This window comes from Actinia tenebrosa, unplaced genomic scaffold (genome assembly GCF_029948245.1).
Source record: "Actinia tenebrosa isolate PJP-AT-01 unplaced genomic scaffold, QUT_ActTen_1.0 PGA_scaffold14__42_contigs__length_11649687, whole genome shotgun sequence".
In the NCBI taxonomy this organism is placed as follows: Eukaryota; Metazoa; Cnidaria; class Anthozoa; order Actiniaria; family Actiniidae; genus Actinia; species Actinia tenebrosa.
Window position 1 is genome coordinate 6,896,621 of NW_028292574.1, and position 23,337 is coordinate 6,919,957.

The 23,337-nt window shown below is 37.9% G+C and overlaps 3 protein-coding genes across 6 annotated transcripts in view; all 3 read left to right on the forward strand.

The window, feature by feature from the left end:
• LOC116304291 (uncharacterized) overlaps nucleotides 1-23,337 on the forward strand; it is a 38,248-nt gene that overhangs the window by 2,592 nt on the left and 12,319 nt on the right. For all 4 annotated transcript variants that reach the window (XM_089030065.1, XM_089030068.1, XM_089030067.1 and 1 more), the window contains 15 exons: nucleotides 241-548; nucleotides 868-1,015; nucleotides 1,744-1,998; nucleotides 6,168-6,344; nucleotides 6,707-6,892; nucleotides 7,889-8,080; nucleotides 8,277-8,596; nucleotides 8,712-8,856; nucleotides 9,242-9,580; nucleotides 10,160-10,432; nucleotides 11,065-11,364; nucleotides 21,075-21,225; nucleotides 21,458-21,561; nucleotides 22,587-22,762; nucleotides 23,087-23,174. In XM_089030065.1, the coding sequence (XP_088886191.1) occupies nucleotides 241-548; nucleotides 868-1,015; nucleotides 1,744-1,998; nucleotides 6,168-6,344; nucleotides 6,707-6,892; nucleotides 7,889-8,080; nucleotides 8,277-8,596; nucleotides 8,712-8,856; nucleotides 9,242-9,580; nucleotides 10,160-10,432; nucleotides 11,065-11,364; nucleotides 21,075-21,225; nucleotides 21,458-21,561; nucleotides 22,587-22,762; nucleotides 23,087-23,174 (3,162 nt within the window). The remainder of the gene's footprint in view (nucleotides 1-240; nucleotides 549-867; nucleotides 1,016-1,743; nucleotides 1,999-6,167; nucleotides 6,345-6,706; nucleotides 6,893-7,888; nucleotides 8,081-8,276; nucleotides 8,597-8,711; nucleotides 8,857-9,241; nucleotides 9,581-10,159; nucleotides 10,433-11,064; nucleotides 11,365-21,074; nucleotides 21,226-21,457; nucleotides 21,562-22,586; nucleotides 22,763-23,086; nucleotides 23,175-23,337) is intronic.
• LOC116303060 (uncharacterized) lies at nucleotides 11,827-14,179 on the forward strand. Its single transcript, XM_089030075.1, has 5 exons — nucleotides 11,827-12,513; nucleotides 12,585-12,647; nucleotides 12,720-13,014; nucleotides 13,102-13,812; nucleotides 14,072-14,179. The coding sequence occupies exons 2-4, from the start codon at nucleotides 12,633-12,635 to the stop codon at nucleotides 13,773-13,775; spliced, it is 984 nt and encodes a 327-aa protein (XP_088886201.1). The 5' UTR covers nucleotides 11,827-12,513; nucleotides 12,585-12,632; the 3' UTR covers nucleotides 13,776-13,812; nucleotides 14,072-14,179.
• Nucleotides 14,827-16,502, forward strand: LOC148911357 (uncharacterized). The gene is made up of 2 exons (XM_089030076.1): nucleotides 14,827-15,429; nucleotides 15,531-16,502. The coding sequence occupies exons 1-2, from the start codon at nucleotides 15,196-15,198 to the stop codon at nucleotides 15,750-15,752; spliced, it is 456 nt and encodes a 151-aa protein (XP_088886202.1). The 5' UTR covers nucleotides 14,827-15,195; the 3' UTR covers nucleotides 15,753-16,502.

The following is a 23,337-nucleotide window of genomic DNA, read 5'->3' on the forward strand; positions in this document are numbered from 1 at the left end:
CACCGCAAAAACTAACATGTCAAATTTGAAGTCGATCTTTAATGTAGCAATGCCCTGACTTACATCAACCCAGAGGATGCTTCGCAGGGTTCAAATGATCTGTGATTTAGCCATGCCCTGACTTTATAAGCCCAGAGGTTGTCTTAGGGTATCGATGAAAATGTTAAGTTTCTTAACAATACAAATAATACATTAAGAATAATATTTATGAACAAATTATCACGTGATTAACTTTTGCAGGATTTGAGTGTGGGGATAATGCTCTTGGCATGCAAGAAAACGTCATAGCAGCTGACCAGATAACAGCATCTTCAGGGACAGCAGGTGACAAGGCCAGACTAAACTACGCTAATGGACCATCGTGGTGTGCTATGGGAAATGATGATAATCCTTATCTACAGATTGACTTAGGGACCCCCCACATCATCTGTGCTGTGTCAACACAGGGTGACCATTTGGCAAAAAAATGGGTCGAAACTTTCAAGATCAATTATTCTGAGGATGGGAAAACTTTTATTCCATACAAGGAGAATGGCAATAAATCACAGGTAGCTATTGTCATTATATCAATAGTAACATCAATACCACTACCCACCACCACCACCACCACCACCACCACCACCACCACCACCACCATCATCAACAATCAACACTACCACGACCACTATGAACATAATCATTGCTTTTCGTCATTATACCATCATGATCATAATTTGTCTTACCTTCACGATCACGATCACAATAAAAATTATCATCATCATCAATAAACCATAACCGCCCTTATCAACACTCAACACTACGACCACCACCATCATGATAATCATTCCTTTTCGTCATCATCACCACCATTATGACTCTTGTTTCCAGACGTTTTATGGCAACGTGGATAGTGTTGGGATCGTCAAGCAAATTATGTACCGAGGAATTGTTGCCAGATATCTACGTATCCTACCCATGATGTACCACGGGGCTGTTTGTATAAGAGCTGAGATATATGGAATACGAATACAGTCGGGTGAGTCTTTTGGCCTTTTTGGCCTATAATAAGTCCCGTTATATTTTAGGTCATTCCCTTGATTGGAGAGGTTTTTTCGTTTTTCCTTTCCCTAAATTGCTGAGTTAGCCCTGTACTGACTTAGATCAGCCCACTGAGGTTGTTACAGGGTACTTTGAAATATAAAATGCTACTATCATCAAATTTATAAATTCTTGCTTTCCTTGCCTGGATTGAAAGATTGTCCTTGTCCGCCATCTTCTTTTGCTTTGATATCCCTCTTGCTTTACAAGGATTGGGAACGCAAAGACCCATGAGAATCTCCAAAAACGAATTCGTAGTATGATTGGCTAATTGTTTTTCCTGGTCCTAATTAGCATAAACTTCAAACTTATATCTCCCGGACCAAAAATTTTAAAAAAATGGCATTGTCTATACTAAATTACTTTAACATGTGTTTAAATAGAAAAAAATTGGAGATAATAAAAGTTGATCCTACAACATTGTGGCAATGCAACCTCTATATAAAAATAGCAATGCTTAATCAATAATGTGCTTGTATGCAGAAGGCAAGTTCGACTACTTTTTACATTTATATTTTTTCGCCGAGCTTTCGGACTTATCGTGCATCTTCGAGACAATAAGTCCGAAAGGTCGGCGAAAAATAAATCCTTTAGCCGCATTCCAACTTGCCTTGATCACAAATCAATACATATTTAAAGCGAAGTATGTGTTTTTAACATATACAGAAAACCTGGCATTAAATAAAACAGCAGAACAATCTAGCACTAGTTATAATGGAACTGCATCAAGAGCTGTTGATGGTAATCGTGATGGCATTTGGGATGGAGGTTCCTGTACACACTGCGCTAAAACAGGCTACCAGGAATGGTGGCGTGTTGATCTGGGTAAAAGTGTGGAAGTAGAAGAGGTTACAGTATATACCAGAGCTCATCCTAAATGGGGTCTTCGTTTGTGGAATACTACATTTGAGCTTCACATTGGTAATACAGAAAGATATGATTGAGAAGTTTTAATAGTTAATATAAGTTTTTTCCAGCCCTTTTGGTTTGATAATTATTTGCTTGCTTATTGATTGTTTACTTGATCGATCGCATTTACGTCAGTTGGTGGGTTGATTGATTGCTTTTTTGGTCCGGGCTGCATTGATCGATTGCCTCAGTGTTTGGTAGGTGAGTCAGTCGGTCGGTCGATCGGTACGTTGGTTGTAAGACGGCTGGGCGGTTTGATTGTTAGTTGGGACATTGGTGGATGGTTTGATTGGTTGGGAGATGGGTGGGTGGATTGCTTGTGTTTGGTTAGTGTTTGGAGATGGATTGGTGGTTTAGTTATTTGTTTGTTTGGTTGACTGGAGATGGATGGGTGGTTTGATATTGGTTAGTAGTCTGGGAGATGGGTAAGTGGTTTGGTTGGTTGGTCGGTATATACGACCTGATGAGTGAGTGATTGTAGCGGAGCACCATACTTAAGGAAAAATGATAAACCATCGAGTTGATTTTTCATGGCTTGGCTGACGTTACTTCCGTCCGTACGTGAGTCCGTGTACACAACACAGGAATCCCGCTTGATGTCAAAGCAAAACTAATCACAAATGCGGCTCTCAAATGCACAGAAAAAATCGCTTTAGGACAAGTCATAGACCAAAAACAATTAAAAAAATACTTTCATGTAGTCAAAGATGTATCAAGAAGTGTTCTTCAAGAATTCAGGTGTGTGTTTTTTAGCAAACAATCGTATATTATTTTTCTGAGAAGCATTTTTCTCAGTCGACGAATCGACAAATCAAAGACTTTCTCTCAAAACTTTTTATATTTCTATCGATAAGCTTAATTCATTTCAATGCTGGAGGAAATATAACACGAAGAGCATATTACAACAAATATTCGTCCTTTATTTAGCTTTGTAAATCTTTAACAATTCGGTTGTTTTTTAACCAACTATCGTATGTTTTTCGTTAAAGAATAATGCAGCTTTGTTCGCCTCCTATCGCGGGGTCCAATCGGCAAAACAAACAAGACTTTCATTCAATAATTTCATATCTTTCTACAGATAATTTATTTAATCATTGAATGAAATATACATTTTTACCAAATATTCAACTGTTTATTAAGCTGTTTGAACAAGTATGAAGTTAAATTTGTGTTGTTGAGAGATGTTATTGTATAAAGACCTACTAGACTTTCACTTTAAAAAGCTAAAAAATATTCAAAAACATTAACAAACGCCAATTTACTGCCAAAGAAATTAGTCATTTTGTATTTTGCATTGCCTTTTGCATTATTTTCTATTTTGTCTCAGTTGTTCTTGTCAAGTTTAAATGAATGCAAGCTTTGTTTTTGGAAAACTGTAAAAGACCTAATTAAAACCTTATTTTTTGCTCACCTTAACCAGTTTCCAAGTCTGTTTTTTGTGCTGGGCCTATGGGCACAGTACATTTGTTTTTGGTGAGTTAGGTATGATCGGAATTTAGTGTTACGAATATGACACCTATATCGAAGATGCAATTGGTGGACCTCGTCATGATTGACATTGGTGAAATACGAGGTGAAAATGCACGTTGAGATCTGTCAGATCGGGACACGGAGGAGGTGAAAGAGGTTGAACATATGTGGTTTTCGTGGTAAGAGTGCCTTAATCCAACTTACTTTAAACATAATTTGGTAGTATTCTAATCAGATAATTAGAAACTGGAGCTAAATTAGAAACTTTAAGTGCGATTTTTGTTTTTTGATACAACTCGAATTAGTTATGTAAACAAAAGATTATAAATGGACATGCCAGGAATTTCTATTGCGTCATTGATGTAAAATAGTACTCGCACGAGTTTTATATTATTTTATAAGCAAGAAAAATGATATTTGGTTTGATTAGCAAAACACATTTATTTCTAGTCGAATATTTTTATGAAAAAAACGTATTTCATGCCGTAAGCTTGAATGGGGGCGGGCCAGGAATTTCTACTGCGTCATTGATCTAAAATAGTACTATTAAAATAGTACTAAACAAGGAACGACCTGAAACGACCTGAAACGACCTGAAACCATCTTCAAACCAACTGAAACCATCCAAAACATTGAATCTCCATCGAGTTTAATTTGTCGTCCAGTTTGTGTATTTTATTGACTTTTATCGATCGATCGAGTGTTGTTTGTTTTCCTTGGAAGGGATGTACTTCATGGTAGAATGTCATATAGTCGCTCATACGTATAGTCTCCCATAGAAGTATTCCACACTTATACCTCACATCTCCCTTGGTATGATTACCTGTTCCTAGCTATGACAGAAGTTCATATAGTTATGAACTTCTGGCTATGATCAACCGTCCCTACCTATGATCAACTGTTCCTAGCTATGATCAACTGTCACTAGCTATGATCAACTATCCCTAGCTATGTTCACCATTCTCTACTAATGGTTTCCTGTACCTATATATAGATTAATATTAGATCATAGCTAGTGACAGTTGATCATAGCTATGAAAAAGGGATTTTCATGCCGAAACCTTCAATGAGTGGGTGGACGAGGAATTTACTGCGTCATAATTTACATAAAAGAGTGCTCACACGAGTTTTATATTAGTTTATTTATAGATCCTTTCACGGTTTCCGACGCCATGTTGTTTGGAGGGCAAATTTACTAAGAAGCGTAGGGAAAGAGATACGTTTTTCAAAATATATATCCATTCTGAGGTTACCCTGCGAGCAGAGTCTTCTTTACCTTCCCCCGAGTGAGAGAAAGGAAAGAGTCTTCTTTCCTTTCTCTCACTCGGGGGAAGGTAAAGAAGACTCTGCTCGCAGGGTATTCTGAGGTAAATTTTCGAGACCAAACTTTTTCTGTAGATGGAGAATCTTCTGTACAATGTTTTGTGTGGTGTTTTTGAGCCGATGGAGCCACCATAACACTAGTTCTCAGAGAGACGGAGGCTTGCTTTGGGGTTTGCGCCAATACTCGAGCTGATTCGTTTATGCCGGTTCAATTTGACCGTAAAAAATTCTCTTCTTTCAGCATTAAAAAATATTATATTTTAGTCAAACCGAATCCACAGACTTTCTTCTGTCTTACAATGACTAAATGCCAAATAGTCTTCTACTCTATTCAAAGTATCCAATGTGCCCAGCACATTTGACACGTTTTCCCGTGTCAAAACTTGTCAGTCTTGATTTGTACTAAATCTCCAGATTTTCGATTTCAATGAAAGACTACCGAGGTAAATTTCACTGAACTTGATATTGTATTGGATTATCTGTAGTTAGCTTTCGTTTTTTTTTAAGTAAAAGAGATTCAAAGACTAAAACTGTCGGGCTTGGAAAACTTTGTCGAAGAATCTTCCAAGAACAAAACTAGCCCCTGGGGGTGGTGGTGAGTTGTGTACAAAATTCCTAATTGGGAGAGTATACTCGCGCAAAAAACAAAACAAAACAAAAAACAAAACAAAAAACGATGTAGTGGATTTCGATTCGATTTCACTGCATGGTTTATATTATGGTAGAAATTATCATCATTTCGAATAAAAAAATATTGAAGACTTTTCCCCCGATCTTATTTTTACCTTTCAGTTTCATTCAAATTGGGCTACGTGTGACTTCCGTATCGGGAGCTCCGCTTTTATGCAGTGCCTAAATATATATATTCTAGTTAGATTGTTTGTTTGTTTGGTTGGTTGGTTGATTGGTGTTATGGTCATCCTGTGTGAGATTATGCATAAGATGCGCGCGCATGCCATGTGCGCTCTCTCTCGAATAAATGTGTACGGCCATCTTGAAGTTGTCTTTGATGTTTACACAAATACATGACAGTTGGTTGGTAGGTGGACAGGTGGGTGGTTTGATTGGTTAGTTGGTTGGATGGGACACTGGTAGTGGTTTGATTGGTTGGTTGGTTTGACGATGGGTGAGTCATTTGACTGTTTGATTGGTTGATGGGTTGGTAGTTTCATTGGCTGTTAGTTGGTTGATTTTGTTGCATCGTTATTTCATTTGCGACATAATTTTTAAATATTATTTGCAATAGCTAAGCAGGGGGTAATTCCTTTTCTTGTGGACGCGCATTGCTCTGCGCGGAAGGATGAAGAGGCGGAATATCCACGGAATTACAAATCATTTTACTAGTATGAAAAAGCGATGAAACATAAAGACAATTTATCCTATCTCAGGTAACTCTCAACCTTACTCAACGTCTAATCCCACGTGTGCTGGTCAGTATGGTATAATACCAGCAGATAGTATAACCATCGTCTGTAGCCCACCAATGAATGGAAGATATGTTACTATTAGACAACTGCAACCCCTTCAGCAACTCTCCTTGTGTGAGGTGGAGATATATGGCAATGGTAAGTAGAAAACGTATTTTATTGCTATTCTTCGATTGCACGTTTACGTCTGTCGCGTCCATGTTGGTACCATTTAACATACGATTTCTAGCATACATTGTCAACCGCACCACGATGGCCGCCATGTTTTTGTCTTTTGACACTCTTTGGAATGCTTGCAACCCATCAATATTTTTCATAACTTCGCTTTGATATAATCTGACTAGGTATAGTGTGTCGGTTGAAGACATGAGGTCGTGGAAACGTCCTCTAATTTTGTCTCTAATTTTGGTCTTTTAATTTAATAACTTTTTAAAATAACTTTTAACTTTAAATAAAATTTAATAGAGTCAGTGATCCAACAGTTTTTTTGTCTTTTCTAGAAAATCCTGGTCTCAAGGTAAAGGCTATCGATAACAAACTTAATGAGAGATGTGCGAATACGGTTAATGAAGACAAAAAGACATGGTTAATGGTTGACCTTGGTTATAGCATACCGGTATACAAAATCTACATAAATTTCTACTTGCCATATGGTATCATCTTTAAAGTCTTTCAGATTCATATCGGTAGGTGTTGTGTTATCTCGATTTAACTCATATAACGTGAAATCCCAGGTTATAAGCTTTTTAGTATTAATTTAAGCTTACTATATAAAGCATTTCGATTTAGCTAATTTGATTCAAAGTTATATTTTTAGTGGTATTTATCATTTACTTGGAGAGTAATAGAAATAAATAACCCGCGTTTCATCCTCAGCCCAAACTCTTTTGTTGTTTTTTTCCGGCTAAGACCCACAAAACTTAATTATGAGCTCCCCGATTGTAAGCCCTTTATATAACTGGGGTTTTACAGTATAAGACTTTTTATTATAACAAGACTCTGGTGGCAGGGCAGACCGGGTTACCTGGTTGGGAAAGTTTACTAGCATAAGTCTCTAAGAACCAAACTCCCCAATAGTCCCTTTCACAGTTCCCTGCGCCATCTTGAAAGGTAGCCGAGCCCGTGCCTCGAAGCGAGACGGACGGTGAGCTTGCAATGATAGGGACCTATTTTAACACCTTGGACAATTATTCACATGTCTCTATCATAGCAAGCTCACCGTTCTTCTCGCTTCGATTCACAGGCACGGCTACCTTTCAAGACGGCGCTGTGAAGGGGACTATTACGATCCGGATTTTGGCATACGTTATTAGGTTGTCGCGACTTCAGCCTCCATAACCATGCACATTTGCACAGACATTTCATAGCCTTCTTTAAAATCGAAATGTTTCATTTAAGACGCAGATACACGCTAATATTTGCTCAGGATTTCTCTCAGAATAGACCTATCCCGAATTCGCTTGACTGACCACGAAACAATGGTTTGAATTTGAGACTGAACTTGATACTTTTATTCATCAAGCTCAACCTCGACTTGAAACCATTGTTTCGTGACTATTGCGCAATTTGCCCACTTTGTCGGGGAGGAATCAGGAAAAAAAAAGGTATTTTATGAACGGTTTACCAAAGGTAACCCGCTAATAAGCATATTAAATCATTATTTGTATTTTATCGATATCCAGGAAATAATGGCGCTCATGGTGGTACTTCCAATCCAAGTATTATTTATGGTCATGCTAGAACTGAAAACGACTTGACGAGACATTCAATTTTTTTAAGTCCGATAATGATTGGACGTTATTTAACGATCCAGGGTAGAGGCGGTTACAAAAATTCATATATTAGAATATGTAAAGTTGAGGTGTATTCCAAAGGTAAGGTGATTTAGTCAATAATATTTATAATAATATTGTAATCACACGGTCAGTAGGTCAGTCTATCATAAAGCAATACTGAGCAGGGAAAAACAAAATTTTTATAATGCCGTATGGTAAGGCAAAATTTGTTGAAGCAGTTCAACAAGTTCAACATATATATTAATTTACATGATTTTTATCTGCATCTCGACAGCTCCCGTCTGTGGAAGACAAAGTGTTGGTATCTCAAACAATCAAGTCATACCCGACAACAAGTTAACAGCAAGTTCTAAATTTAGTAACACGAGGTCTGCAGCCAAAGCCAGGCTCCTTGGCAACAATTCATGGAGACCACGTGACGATGATCCCAACCCATGGTTACAAATAAACCTTGGAGAAATTTACTACGTGTGTGCTGTGGCTACACAAGGTGATCGACACAGCGATGAGAGGACACGAAAATACAAATTAGAGTGGAGCTTAAACAATATCACATGGCAGTTTGTGAAAAACCAAACGTCGAACGAAACAAAGGTAAGTAAGAACGACTATGAAACTTTTCCCCAAGTGGAAAATAATTCGTTTTGTTTGTATTTTCTATAGGCATTGCATATTTTCCAATTTGTCACCTTTTATTTTTTGTATCAAGATATTTACAGGTAACAGAGACAGGTCAAGCATCATCAAACATATTTTCACCACACTCCTAAAGGCAAAAATGATACGGTTCCATCCCGTAGAGAAAAAACAGGCATACGCCCTTAGAGTAGAAATCTATGGTGTCAATATACAAGGTATGACTTTGCTTATGACTTACTCTCTCGCTCTTGGTCGCCAAAATCAACTCCTTAGTCTTTCGTTGCTTTATTCTGCAATTGCAGTTAGAAATGCAGTACACAGTATCTAGATCCTTTCAAATAAATGGATTAAAAATGAAACTGACCATGATTTGTAATGAAATTTATGTGATCAAAAATATTACTCGAAGCAGTCAGTTATATTTGATTTATGTATTTCAATATTGCAGCACCGGATGGTCAAATAATCACTCAAATCGTAGTGGTTCCAAAACGTTTTTTATTCCGTCATCTTGCATGTGTCCTCTTTCAGTACATAACATACAGGTAACCCAAACCAAAGAAAGCCCAATGCACTACGAATATGCTTTGTATATCATAGGTCTATTGACGCCTAATACTATAGGTGAAAGTGTGCTTGATCCAAGATATAAGTCACATGTAGACTTGGAGTGCAGAGCAGATAAAGGACTGAGCATCAAATGGTACCATAACGATACAGACATTACGAGTTACTCTATCGGTGCAGCAAGAACAGGATCAATACTCATATCAACACTACGTGTAAACTACACATCAGCTGATGATGTTTATGAAAAATATTCTTGTGGAGACGTTGTTGCCCGAAAACAGAATTGTACCAGTTTGGAATACATATGTCAAGTTGATTATGGTTCATACAGAAAACTACTAGCACGAGGAAGAGTCACAGTAGTATTGGGTATGTGTTTTATTCTTCAAATGAATCTGGGCTGTTTAACAGTTTTTTACTTAATTAAAGAACGCAATTGAGAATCTTGCAATCTTGCTCAAAATCTCGTGAATAGTTTATGGCGGATACGGGAGAGGGGGTTGGGGTGGGGTAGTAGGGTAGGTTTATTGGGGTAGTTTCTCGGTGCTGACCAATAAGAACGTGGGCTCTGGGTATAAGATTGCAACTTACCCACTGTTATTGAATTCTCATGTGGTCAAACAAGGGCAGATAAGGTGGGTTAATTGAGTAGTGAGCCACGCCTTTTAGAGTTCAAAGTAATAAGAATAAAGGATAAGGTAAAAACCAAACGCTATATCATTATTTTCTAGCTAACATTTACACATCCCCCCCATCCCCCACCTCTCCCCATCCTTGAAATAGCTCTCAGCGGGATCCGCCGCTGTCAATAAAGCCCAAAATCATTTTTCGCGGATTGTTCAAACCTTGCATTTTGTGTGGCTATTGGGTGTAAACCCCAATCACAGAAGAAAGTATGATATATTATTTAACATTTTGTTTAAACAAATCTTTTTCTTACTGATGCAGGAGTTCTTAATGCACCTATCGTTGAAATACAGCGATCGGCACGATCAGCCCTTGTAAAGATAAAACAGACGAATAAAACAGGAGATCAAGATGACATCACAAGATATTATTTATTTGAACTCTATGGACAAACGAAAGTCGACACAAATCAAAGCACTTATAACCTAACAGACTTGAAACCCAACACTAACTATACAGTTAGAGTAAAGGCGTCAAGTAGAATTGGGAGGAGTAATTGGAGCATACCAGTGACGTTTACCACAAAGCAAGCAAGTTAGTATATCGACTTATATTGGTTTGCATGCAACTGAATAGGCCACTTGGGTTTAGTATATGTATCATTTTTTACAATAGTCTTCTTCACGGCTCAGTTCCCTGCCAGCACATTGAATAGTTATTGATAATGAACATCAAAACCAGACGAACAGTGAGTCACATATTTACAAACTTAACTACACAAAACTGAACAGAAAAATTGAAAAGGAAAACAGAAAGCACTTTATAACATCCGCTGAGATAATGAAAGACATGAAATGATGAAAGAAGATGTCTTAAAATCAACAGAAGAAGAAACAACTCACCGTTCTTCTCACAGTTTTGATGTTCAATATCATGAGCATCATTCATTATATATGGAAGAGGAATCGTGAAGAAGAGTCATGCCTTGAAGTTTGACCGATATCTAGAATACTGAACAAAAACATTTGTGTTGCGAGGGAGGTGAAGTGAGTTTCAATTGTCAAAAAATGAATCTCAAGGAGACTAGGGGTCCTTTCGGGGTTGCTCGTCAAAGAAATGGACTGTTTGTTTACCAAACAGAAAGAAATATTATAATAAAGGAATCGAATAAATTAGAAAATAACAAGCAACAATGAAAACAGCAAAACATAAAACCAATTTTGCAGAGCCATCGGTTTCCCCGAGAAACGTAACAGCTACAAAAATCCAAGAAGGGAAGTTCAACATTTATTGGGATGAAATACCCCCAGAAGATGCTAATGGTATAATAGTGGCTTATGAGGTTACTTGGATGCCTGTGAAGTTGCTACGCAGGCGGCGATCTCCATCTTCACGAGCAAGAAATGCTACCAAATCTCCTCACATGTTGACCGGTCTGTCACTGAATGTGACTTATAACGTCAGTATTCGAGGGTACACCGTGGCTGGTCCAGGCCCATTTAGCAAACCCATAACTATAAATGAAGGTGAGATCATAATAATTACCGTTTACTATCGGTACATAGTAATTATTTTCCATCAAATACTTTTTAATCTTGAAAAATTACGACGAACTTATACCAAACATGTTCACGGCACAGTTTTAACAGCTATTTGCTGAACCTCTTGAACAGAACTGTTTATTCTCTGCGCCACTACTGATTATCTGAAAGTGCAGGCTGCCTAATATCTAATTTGTACTAGTAATTGGTCCTGCATTGACTGTATCGATACGATTTACGTACAGGATAAACGATTGCAATGCAAAGTTCTTTTAATTCTTATACACACAGGATTTAAGTGCAGTTGCGCAAGCAAAATCCCCTGCGCTAATCTACTCCAGTTTTTTATCATTCTTTTACCCTATACTTTCCATGGACGTTCAAAAAGTAAGGGTCGTATCACGGCAACTTGCAAACTTTCCTTACTATTAATGAATGTTTCCGAATTATACAATCTTTGCAAGTAGTATGTTAGGGACCGCACGATCCGTATTTTTGCGGTGGATTTACTAATTTTGCGGTGGATTCGAGTATATTTGCGGAGGATTTAATTATGTTCTAATACGTCACGCATTGTGTGTATCATATGCGGTGGATTTAATTATTTTTATTACTTATTACCATAAAATGACGGGCAAAGAGACGGGCAGGGACGGGCACATTAATTATTCAATTACTTATGACCATAAAATGACGAGCAAGTGGTGAGCTATTATGTTTGAGGTAGGTTCGGGCAAGTCCAGGCAAAGCTATTGTGTATCACACAATAAGAACAATCAAACAGCTGAACTCGACAATTGGTCAACGAATCCAATAAATTTACGTCAAACCTTTATATACTCTTTGCGGAAAGCGTTTCTCTATCATAGTGTTGGAAGTACCTTCGAGTAAACTACACGAGTAACTTTACACCAAGCACCCTTAAATTATGGACTCATTTAACACCGAGAAACTTTTCGATTCTCTCCCTGAATCTCAGGTGGAAGAAATCTTGGTAAGTGATTCATGATCTTTATATTTTTTACCTCGTAAAGTTATTTATAAACCAGTGTTTTCTATCTTCTACAGGAATGTTTGTCGATACCAGAGGAAATTTTCGAGCCTATTTCTGACTCGGAATGGGCTGATTTGCCGGTAAGTCAGTGTTCTACAACCCAGTTCTTTGTAATTTAAAGAAACTAACGTATATTCTTTCTTACTTTCAGACTATTGACAATCACTTGAGTGAAGAGTCGTCGAATGGTCAGATCGGAATGGGTGATGATATGGTAAGTTATCTAAAGTAGTCAAAATAAGCCGTATTCTATTGTCTGATAGTCATGCTTCTTTCTCATCTACAGGAACCACCAGCTAAACGCACCCGATATCACCCGTTTTCACGGTTAGATGCTTTGAAGCGGCACCAAAAGCTCCATGTCCAAGGAGATAAACCTTTTGTTTGTCATCGTTGTGCTAAGAAGTTTCGAAGAGCTTCTGATTTGAAACGCCATGAAAAAGCCCACGAAAAGCGAGCGGTAGAGCGAGAGTACAAGTGTGGTACCTGTGGTGAAGAATTCAGGAATGCTGCTCCCTTTCGGGCCCACATAAAGTCGGCTCATGGACAAAAGCGCAAAACAGCTCCTAATGATCACCAAGGTAAGCTTAAAACAAGTATTATGAACATCAATAATATCAAGAAATGTTCATATTCAACAGAAATCTAACGTTCTATTTTATTTACAGAACCACCATCTAAGAAATCAAAACCGACCCAGAAAAAAGACCGTTCTGATCCCCAAGAAACCCCTGCTAATTCTGCTGGTTCTAGTTGGCAACCTGACCCGTTCAACATGCCATCCACACTTTTAGATGTGGACCAATCAACCCGAGAAATCTACAAAAGGCACTGGCGTCAGATCCGTACTCGATTTAGTCGAAGAAACAAAGTCCAGGATTGGTATAATTTCAGGATTGATACTCTCAATACCGAAGACCTCATCCGTCAAATTGAACGTATCTTCCAAGACCAATCTACCGTATTTAGACTCAACCTGTCTTTGGGTTTCATTCTCCGTAACAATGAGACGGGACAGCTTCAATTCTACCATGCTTCACATAACAACAGCAGACTGTTTGAGGAACCCTTCCTCATATCCAACGCCTCAGACCTGGAGAAAGTGCATGAGCAGTTACGAAACCTGGACATTCTAGAATGGGTGCGACAGAAAAGACCCAACTCCAAATGGGTGGTCAGCTGGGTAACCAATGTATGCTTCTACATTAACAAACTCCGAGATCATACATCCTCAACAATGAAGCCCTCGTTGCCTTGGAGTGCGACAGTAATACTAGCCGTCCCTACCAAGATAATCTGTGCTTTTTCCGGTGTCTGGAAGTGCATAACGGATGTCATTTAAAGAATTTGAAGAGGGATACCAAGCATTATTTTGATAGGTCAGTGTTTATTTGCTTTGATAGCTCAAAATGACTAAACTATTGTTTTCGCCACTAGTTCCTTTTGTTTTATGATTAAGTGAAATGCAAATTTAGAGTAAAAACCATGCTTCAGTTGGTTGCACATAAACAGCATTGTAATATTTAAGTCATTTTCTTTAACAAAATAAGAGGTTTCTTTAAACCAATAATTGAAACACCCGTGCTTGTTATGAAATCTATAAACGTGTAGAGTTAATTTTCGTGTTATTTCTTGTAGATACTCCCAAACCAAAGATAGTGAATTTATGGGTGTGGAGCTCGAAGATCTACCAATGTTGGAAAAAATGTTTGAAGTAAACATCGCTGTGTATTCTCTGGAACCCACTCGTCCTGATGGCGAAGTAGCGGATGAAGAACCAGAAACTCCTGACGAAGACCAGCCTGAAATAGCTGCACGTTTAATCCGCCGGTTCAAAAAGAATATGGTGGGTGGGCCAAGCATCATCTTCCACCGCTACCACGAGAAGGAAAAGACCAAGATCAGAGAAGTGGAGATGACAGGTCAAGGTAAAGAAGCCAAAGTGTGTCAAAAGATCGTGGGGTATGACGCCAATGCTCTCTACCTCTGGGCCATCATGCAAAATATGCCAACTGGGGCATTTACGAGAAGACGAGGAGAGACAGGGTTTAAGAAGGAAAGTTCAGTCAAGATGGCGACGGAGTGGTTAGAGTGGGAAGCCAAAACACGTGGTATTCAAATTCGACACCAAGTCAATGACACAGAGAAAAGGATTGGTGCCAGAAGACTGCCTGTGGATGGGTTCCATGGTCCCAGCCAAACCGTCTTTCAATTTCATGGTAAGAAAAACAAATTGTGTATTCATAAAATTGGGCTTCCTGTGATGTTCAAATAACTAAGTCCATTGCATTTTCTGTAGTTTTTTAAAATATTGATTGTTATTCCTCCTAGGTTGTTTCTGGCACGGCCATGACTGTCACTTGACGAAAGGGAAAGAAGTAAACGAGAGATGAAAGAAACCTATGGCTGAGCTGAGGTACGAGACTCGTGTGAACACCCAGTATATTCGTGATGAAGGCTATACGGTCATTGAGATGTGGGAATGTGAATGGCGAAGAATGAAGAAAACTAACCTTGCAGTCAAAGAGTTCGTGGAAACCAAGTTCTTCAGACCCATGGACCACTACAGAACCCTCACCCAAGACCAGATTATACAAGCCATTCAAAGTGAGCAGTTGTTTGGGGTCATCGAGTGTGATATAGAAGTTCCTGACCACCTGAAAGATAAGTTCAGTGAAATGTGCCCAATCTTCAAGAATGCAGAGATCAGTCGCGAAGATATCGGCGAGTACATATAAGGCTTTGCTGAGGATCACGAAATTATGGCTCGACCACGCCATAGCTTGATTTGGAGTTACTTCGGTGAAAAGATCTTACCGGCCACTCCCTTAATCAATTGGTATCTGGAACATGGTTTACAAGTGACGCGTATCTACCAGGTCGTGGAATATACGCCTAAGCCTTGCTTCAAGCCGTTTGGAGAAGCAGTGTCCAACGCAAGATGGGCTGGTGACAGAGACCCCAACAAAGCCATCATTGACGATACCATGAAGCTGGTACGTTGTTTTCACCTACAAATTAGATGTAGATTGCTGTGATGAGTAAAGCACATGTTGTGTACTTATAATAGTGTCTGTTTTTTTCTTTCTTAATATAGGTGGGCAATTCTAGTTATGGCAAGACGATCACGGACCAAGAAAGACACCGAGAAGTCAAGTTCTGTGATGAGGTTAAGACGTCGCAGTTGGTTAACAGCTCGTTCTTCCGTCAGCTGGAAGCCATTGATGACAACATGTATGAAGTCCAGTCAGCGAAGAAGCGCATTAGTTTAAATCTGCCCATGCAAATAGGGTTCTTTGTCTACCAATACGCTAAATAGATCTGATTTTGCTTATTGTGGAATGGACACCGATTCTGCGTATATTGCAATCTCTGGTGAAAGTGTGGAAAGTTTGGTCAAACCCGAAATGAGGGAGGAATTCGAATCCGACAAACATAACTGGTTCCCTCGTACCGATACTCCAGAGAACAAAGCGTATGATAAAAGAACTCCAGGTTTATTTAAGGAAGAGTGGTCTGGGGATGGGATCATAAGTTTAAGCTCCAAGACTTATTATTGCTTTGGATCTCATAATAAGTTTTGTTTCAAAGGAATAAACAAGAATACGAATGAAATTAACAAGGGAAAGTATTTAAATGTATTGTTAACCAAGCGAAGCAGTTAGGGAATCAACAAGGGTTTTAGGGTCGTGAAGAACAAAATGTATACTTATAAACAAGTACGGGACGGCTTTTCCTATTTTTACCCCAAACGTAAAGTGTTGGGGGATGGTGTTACCACTCTACCATTAGATATTTAGTTTATTTTTCAAACACAAATGTATAAATAGAGGGTGAACACACCTCTTTGAAAGTCCCTTTTTTCCCTTTCTTCCCTCTTGTCCCTCGTTTTTCAGTCAAAAATCTTTGAAAATAAATGTAATGTATATAGTATTTCTTATTCTATGTTTGGAATCGAATAAGATATGTATAACTTAAGACCGTTAAATTTTGTAAATAACATTATGAAGAACGTATATTTTAATAAGTAATGTTTATATAAATATTGTAAATAGTAAATGTACAAATTTCCAATAAATAGAGTTCGGAAGTGAACACACGTCTCTCTCAATGTCCCTTTTTTCCCTTTCTTACCTCTTGTCCCTCGTTTTAAAGTCAAATACGAGTTTTATTTTGGTAGAGTTTAGTTGTGCCTAAACTTTCGTTCAGTCAACATGTCCAAGCGTCAGAGTAGGAATTGTCCGATAAGTAAATGTGGATCGAAGTGTTTGGTGAAGTTATAGAATCATTTGGCTCAAGTTCATAATTTGTCAAGGGAGGAAAGAAAACCACACTTACAAGAAGCGAAATTGCAAACAAGTAAAGTTGTTCAAGACTACAATACACCGAAGTGTCAGGAGACTTGGCTTATCCCCCCGAAAAAGATAAAATAGACGGTTATAGAATTGATGTTTCTGTTTGGTAGTGAACACGTCTCTCTCAATTGGGAAACGTTCTTGAAGTCTTCACGAAACGAATGTCAGTGTTTCTTCTCCGAGAATGATGTTGGTTCTACAGTAGTAAAATTACCGTATAACTACTTTACTATGCCTGCTACTACGAGTACAAGATCCTTGAAACGGGACAGACGTTTACCAGTTGTGAAACTAATGTTACAAAAGCTCTTTTATTTCATAAGCGTTGTACTCAACACTAATCAAATATTTTTTGTAACTTTTTAGGTCATAAATCATTACCGAGCTGATCACTGAGTATGATATTTAGTTTACAACTGACTCACTGATATTATAGTATTTAATGAAAGTTGTAATCGTCATCTATTCTTTTGCTTAAGTTGAACTGTAGGAGAATTTATAATTCATTAAACATTGGTAAAACTAGTACCTCATCATCTTCTTCTTGTTCTAGTATTTCTTGTAAACTTTGAAGTTCGAAATCTTGAGGAACTCTTCTTCTCAAGTGCTTCGGTTTGTAAAGTACCAAGATTGCTATGAATGTTAGTGGAACTAAAAGGGAAGAACCAACAATCCAACCAAGAGTGTATTTGGAAATGTGTTGGGAGAGGTAGGAGGTAGACGTAACCAAAAGTGTAGCAGCACTATTCGGGGATTTGGTGTTAGACGTTAAAGATGATGATTCAGACGTAAAAAGAGACGATGTACTTGGAGTCGGAGATAATCGTTCACAGTCAGAGATTATGAACTTAACTGTTCTTATACTGCGAATGCAATTGCAGTCCAACGTAGGGTTTTTCTTGAGGTTTAGCAACGTAGGTGAGGTTCGGTTCGGTTCATTATTTGTTTTACTTCTAAGCAGTTCAATTTGTTTCCATCAAGTAGGACGCTGTGATACTTCATAGCCTGTTCAATATTTAGATCAATCTTTGTTAAATGTAGGTTAGAACAATCCATGATCGCATAATCTGGGAGAGTAAAACATTGACATTCACCACACGGGTAGCTAGCACTTGAATAAAGCCAAGAATAAGAGAGTAAAATACTGAACAGATAGTAAGACGCCATTCTGCTAGAAGTGGTTGCAACCTCGTGTGTATGAAATGAGACAGCATGATGAGGTCATTTCCGATCCAACGAGTGTGAAAATTTCGTCAAATTTTGGCGTTTTGGGTACGTGGCGTGTGAGACCAGTGCTATTCAAAGTATAAAATGGAGGGAGGAAAATTCATAACTCGCGAGATGTCATTGCTACCTTTGAATTGTAGATTCTCAAATGCTAGAACCTGATCAGAAAAGAAGCTTTCTTAAAAAAATAGCGATGATTCATCAGTGTGTACACTCCTATAGGACATGCATCATATCGTTGCCTTTACAGGATAATGTCTTAAAATCGGAAGATAGAAAATATTCGTTTTAATTCAGCTATGTGATAACAATTGCTGTAAATATTTATTTGACAAAAGATAATAATAGGTCACCACGCTCGTTTTCGCTCAAAACGTTGCTATTAAAGTACGCGAAAATGAAGGTCACTGAACTATACATTGACCTGAAAGTATTGGAGCAAAAGTGGTAAACTGTGTGGCGAGCTGATTTAGACGATATATATACGGTTTTCTATTTCGTGCATTGATCCCGAACAGGTTTTTTTTTTCCACACACACACCTTATCACCATTGTTGAAAAACGTTATGATTCTTGAGTGTACATGGTCATCTGGTTGTAAGCACACTCTCTAAGTATAAACTGATGCAAGCTTTCAGGCGAAAGCTCCACACTTAGCGGCTCAGCATGGCCCTGAGACTGGAAGAATCCAACAAGTTTGGATATGCTTGTGTAAGGAAAAAGCATCTGCAAACAAACAGGCCATCGGGCCTTATGAGGCCACAAAAAGTCACATCGGGCCAAAACGGGCCAAAACGGGCCAAAACGGGCCATGTAGCATATCAGAAAGCTTCCATTTACTGCGAGTATAAATGATCAATTAAACATGACTCAAATGCTTAGAAACTGCATGTCCTGTTTGTGGATCAGGAAGCATCAATCACGCTCGACTAGCAAATCCTCTAGATAAAGTTCACCGCATGGATAAAAACTAACTTTAAAGCACAGTTTGACCTCGAATTGGTATGATCATTGAAGGAAAAATACAAAATTTAAGAACATCGATTGAAAAGCTGATCTATAACAACAAACGTTTTACCGATAACTAGTATTTTTCATCAATTAAATTCATATTTTATAAATGTTGGCCAAATGAATCTGAAATTTAATTAGATCAAATATTTTAAATTAGATCATGTATTAGTGTTCCACACAGAAGTGCATAAAAATATCGAGCACTTTATTAGTGAGGCTTTAGCAATAATATTTATTCACAACTTAAGGGGAAGGTCGGTCGATTTGATTTGTCGTTTTGATCAACTCAGCTATTTCCATTGTGTTGTATATACGATAACCTGAAAGGACTTTTTTCTATGTGACTTTTTAAATTCTATAATTTTATGCTGTATATGACTTTTTAGCGAAACCGGATCATGATTCAGCTAATAACAAAGACAACATGAATAAAGATGAAAGCTTGGTCAATAATGCTAAAAGTTTTTGAATAATTTTCAAACTGTTGTATTTATTGTTTCTCAATCATGGCCAATTATTTTCTTTGTGTTGGGAACAATAGAATTTATTCCGTGAGATCTAGTGCTTAGTCTAGTTTCCCGTTACTGCGAGAATCTCACAATACATATATTAGAATATGGTTCAGACCTACGAATAATGTAACCAATATTTCAATTTTTTTTATTGAGGGCATCATACTCTTTACAAGATGTACGTAAGGAATGAAACATGTGCAGTTCTAGTTCCTCTAGATTTCCCGTGAGTCGAACATTCCGTAGGATCCTACACCATTCGTTTTCTTCCGTGCCACACAGCATTGGAGAAACTTGGAAAGGAAACCCATAGGATTCCATGATGTAAGTGTATATAAGTCGAATGGTTCTCCCATTCCCATCTCCAAAAGGATGTAATTCTAAGAACGTGTAGACCAACCACGCAGTAAGATGAATCAAGTCTTCTAAAGCTTTTCTACGGTTTACAGTTCGAAGGCGGTTTACAGTAAACCAGCAACATCTGCATGGCTTGTTCCATATCTAACGGATTGGGATAAATATGGAGTTTTCCTTCAAACTCTGCGAGCCGTTCCTTCTCACTGTATTTTCCAACTGTACATAAATGACTGCGATGATACATGAGGATCCTGTGAACTTCCGTAATGACATGTTATCTAATAACCCAGCATCATCACATTGACTCAGTTCGTGAAGATACTGATAGGCTTTTACAAACCCCAAAGTATCGAGATTTACTCAACACATAAGATTGTTTCAAAAAACATTTATTTTTGTTAGAAATTTTACACATGAGTAATTACATCTAAAAGCTAAAATAGACTGAAATTAGTTCCATGCCTGCTAGATGGGTGGATATAGAGCAGTATTACAAAACCTTTATTTTACATTGCTGAAGTGCTCAAAGTCTGAAACATTTAAGTTTCCTTTTTTTAAGTGGTACTGAACATTTCATTTGCTTAATGTTTGAAAATTGAATTTATAATTTTGGATGTTTAAATATTTTAAATATTTAAATATCGTTTTATGGTAATGATTTAATAACAATTGATGTGCTCGTCGTTTTATGGTAATAAGTAATTGAATAATTAATGTACCCATCCCTGCTCGTCCTTTTGCCCACCATTTTATGGTATAAAGTAATACAAATAAGTGTATAGGGTTTGAAAATAATAGCTCAGCACTTGCCCATCATTTTATGGTAATAAGTAGTAAAAATAATTAAATCCTCCTTAAAAATACACTCGCTGAATAAAGCTACCTATGGCATCACAGATTTGATCTCTACTGATCGATTAAAATCCTGTATTCTATTGAATTTTATTGTGTTTTGACACAATAGGAAGGATGCTATTATGGTAATGCATGACGTATTAGAAAATGATTAAATCCTCACCGCTCCTCAGCCATCCTCACCCATCCTCACCCAAAATTAGTAAATCCTCACTGAAAATCCGGATCGTGCGGTGCGGCCTATACTACTTTTGCACTTTAAACTTTTTTTTTGAGATTTATTTTAATGTCTTTTTCTTCACTGTTTTCTTTATATTCAAGTGATGGAAACGACGACATCGAAGGACGGATTATCACTCGATTCATCATCATCATCTGAGTCATTTCTGCTGATCATAATCGTTGCTGCCGTAATCTCAGCTCTCTTCTTAATCATGATTGTCATGATAGTTATCATAGTTGTGAGAAAAAGGTTAGTCAGTAGTTAAATATGTAGCTTCAGTAAAATCTGCCATGCCTCTGTGCAAGTTGATTGGAATTTGGTCAAAACAGACGACGTCATTCACTTGAAATTTAAGTGACTTTGGGGTCCAACATGAAAACCCTTCTGCAAAAAAGTTTCGTAGGAGTTAGAATATGCAAGAGGAAGCATGACTCTGTTGATCAACACAAATGTTAGCTGACTATTTATTTTACATTTACAGACATAAAAAGAAAGAAGAAAAGGTAATGCGAGTACATTATGCATCTCGTGCTTCAGAACCTAACGCTGAAGGATCAGCTTTGATGGAAGCCAATGACGAAAGAGGTATAGAACACAAAAACATTAGATCAGTTATCGTGATTGGTCATCTTTTCCTTGCTTTATCTTAATAGCAATTCCCATTTTAAAAATACAAGCTTTACATCTTTATATCATAGACCTTTTACAGCGCAACGGGCAAACGTATGACCACATTTAATGTATTTGCATACTTCTATGCACGGGTTCTGTAAGTTAAACCGACAAATTTTGTTAGGAAGCTGGCTGGTTTTACCAAATAAGGTGTGCAAATGCTCGTTTGGCAGGAAAATGCCCGTGCATAGAAGTATGCGAAAACATTAAATGTGGTCATACTTTTAAGCGTTGCGCTATAAGGTTAAGATAAGAAAGACCGCTTTCAGTTTGATGGAAGGAATTGTGTGTACAAGAAAACGATCTTTCTAGAGTTGCCGGGGTAATCAGTTTGAGGAAATAAATAAGTAAAATAAATTGTCGTGTCGGTTAGTACTTTTGCCCTCGTTCAATGATCAAATTAGAATTTTGCAGTTGATTTTTTATGAAAAGAAGAAAAAGGAAAAAAACCCCCAGAAAACCCTAATTAAAATACCTCAAAGCAAAGGAGATAACCGACGCAGAATAAGAAATTATTCTCATAATTAATTGCGAGTCCAAGGGTCCTACCCACCGCATTGACGCAAGGAGAAGTTGCGCGTTAGAGCAGTTTTCGTATGACTGAAAAGCTCGAGGCACGAACACGGCCGTGACTGAGGCAAGGCATACACCAGATCAATCACATTGCACGACAATTTACTCTCCATCCAATCAAATGCCCGAAACGCGCAAGAATAAGACGCGGACACGGTCAAGCCTATTCACGGCACTGCCAAACCAATCACATTGCGCGAGAAAATATTTCCGCAGTTAAATTCTAGAAAAAATCACGGTCGCGGCAAGTCACGCGTACGGCACCGACTTTTTCACAGTCATACGAAAACTACTCCAAGTGGGCAGGACAAATACATTTTTGCAAATAAAACTCATTGCTTTTACTAAGAATTTGTTTTCTTTAGATGAACAAAACCAAAGTGACAAAAACGATATTGAAGAAGCAACAGTATCTGGTGCTATATATGGCAACTTGCTGAATCGGGAAGAAACAAAAGGCCCAGTTCCTGTCGCACAGTTTATAGAATACATGCGTAAAGTTGGGAAGGACGAAAACGAGATGCTGACAAAAGAATTTGAGGTAAACCGTATGAAATAACTATTTCATTACCCTTTTAAAGATACCCAAGTTATTGTTACGCCATTTCTGCGCGGGGATCATGTGTCCTTCTCTTCAGTGCGATTTATTTGTCGCTGGAAAATCAATCTAAAGGAAATGCCACGTGGTCTCAAATGGAAAAAACACTACGACTATTTTGGTTCTATTTAGATTGCATCTCTAGAACAGCGCGGTTCTCATTGGCTATGAGACAATTTCCAATATGTCAGCATAGTTTTCTGGACTGTTTTTTCCACATACATTCAAGGCAGCTTGAATCTTTTTTTTCTTCTTCTTCTTCTTTAGAACATGGAAAATAGTCAGCAGTTTCCTTCTCTGGTTGCCAGGAAACTAGTCAACAAAACTAAAAATCGATATGGCAACATTGTACCATGTGAGTAAAATGTTAATACAATTTCTCTTAATAAGCCATAACTGAAATTCAAACTTTGCGCTAGTTGCCTTGGGGCAGTTGCAAGAGGGCCTAATAGCGTTTGGACTAGTATACATACATTGGATAAATCCCTTTTATCTAGAAGATATAACCTATACAAATT

What these genes read in the sequence shown, in the direction of transcription:
- LOC116303060 (XM_089030075.1), top strand. An exon ending in AGCTCCTAATGATCACCAAG is followed by an intron (nt 13,015 to 13,101) that starts GTAAGCTTAAAA and finishes TTTTATTTACAG; the next exon opens with AACCACCATCTAAGAAATCA.
- LOC148911357 (XM_089030076.1), top strand. Translation starts at nt 15,196, where the DNA reads ATGGCTCGACCACGCCATAGCTTGATTTGGAGTTACTTCGGTGAAAAG. An exon ending in TTGACGATACCATGAAGCTG is followed by an intron (nt 15,430 to 15,530) that starts GTACGTTGTTTT and finishes TTCTTAATATAG; the next exon opens with GTGGGCAATTCTAGTTATGG.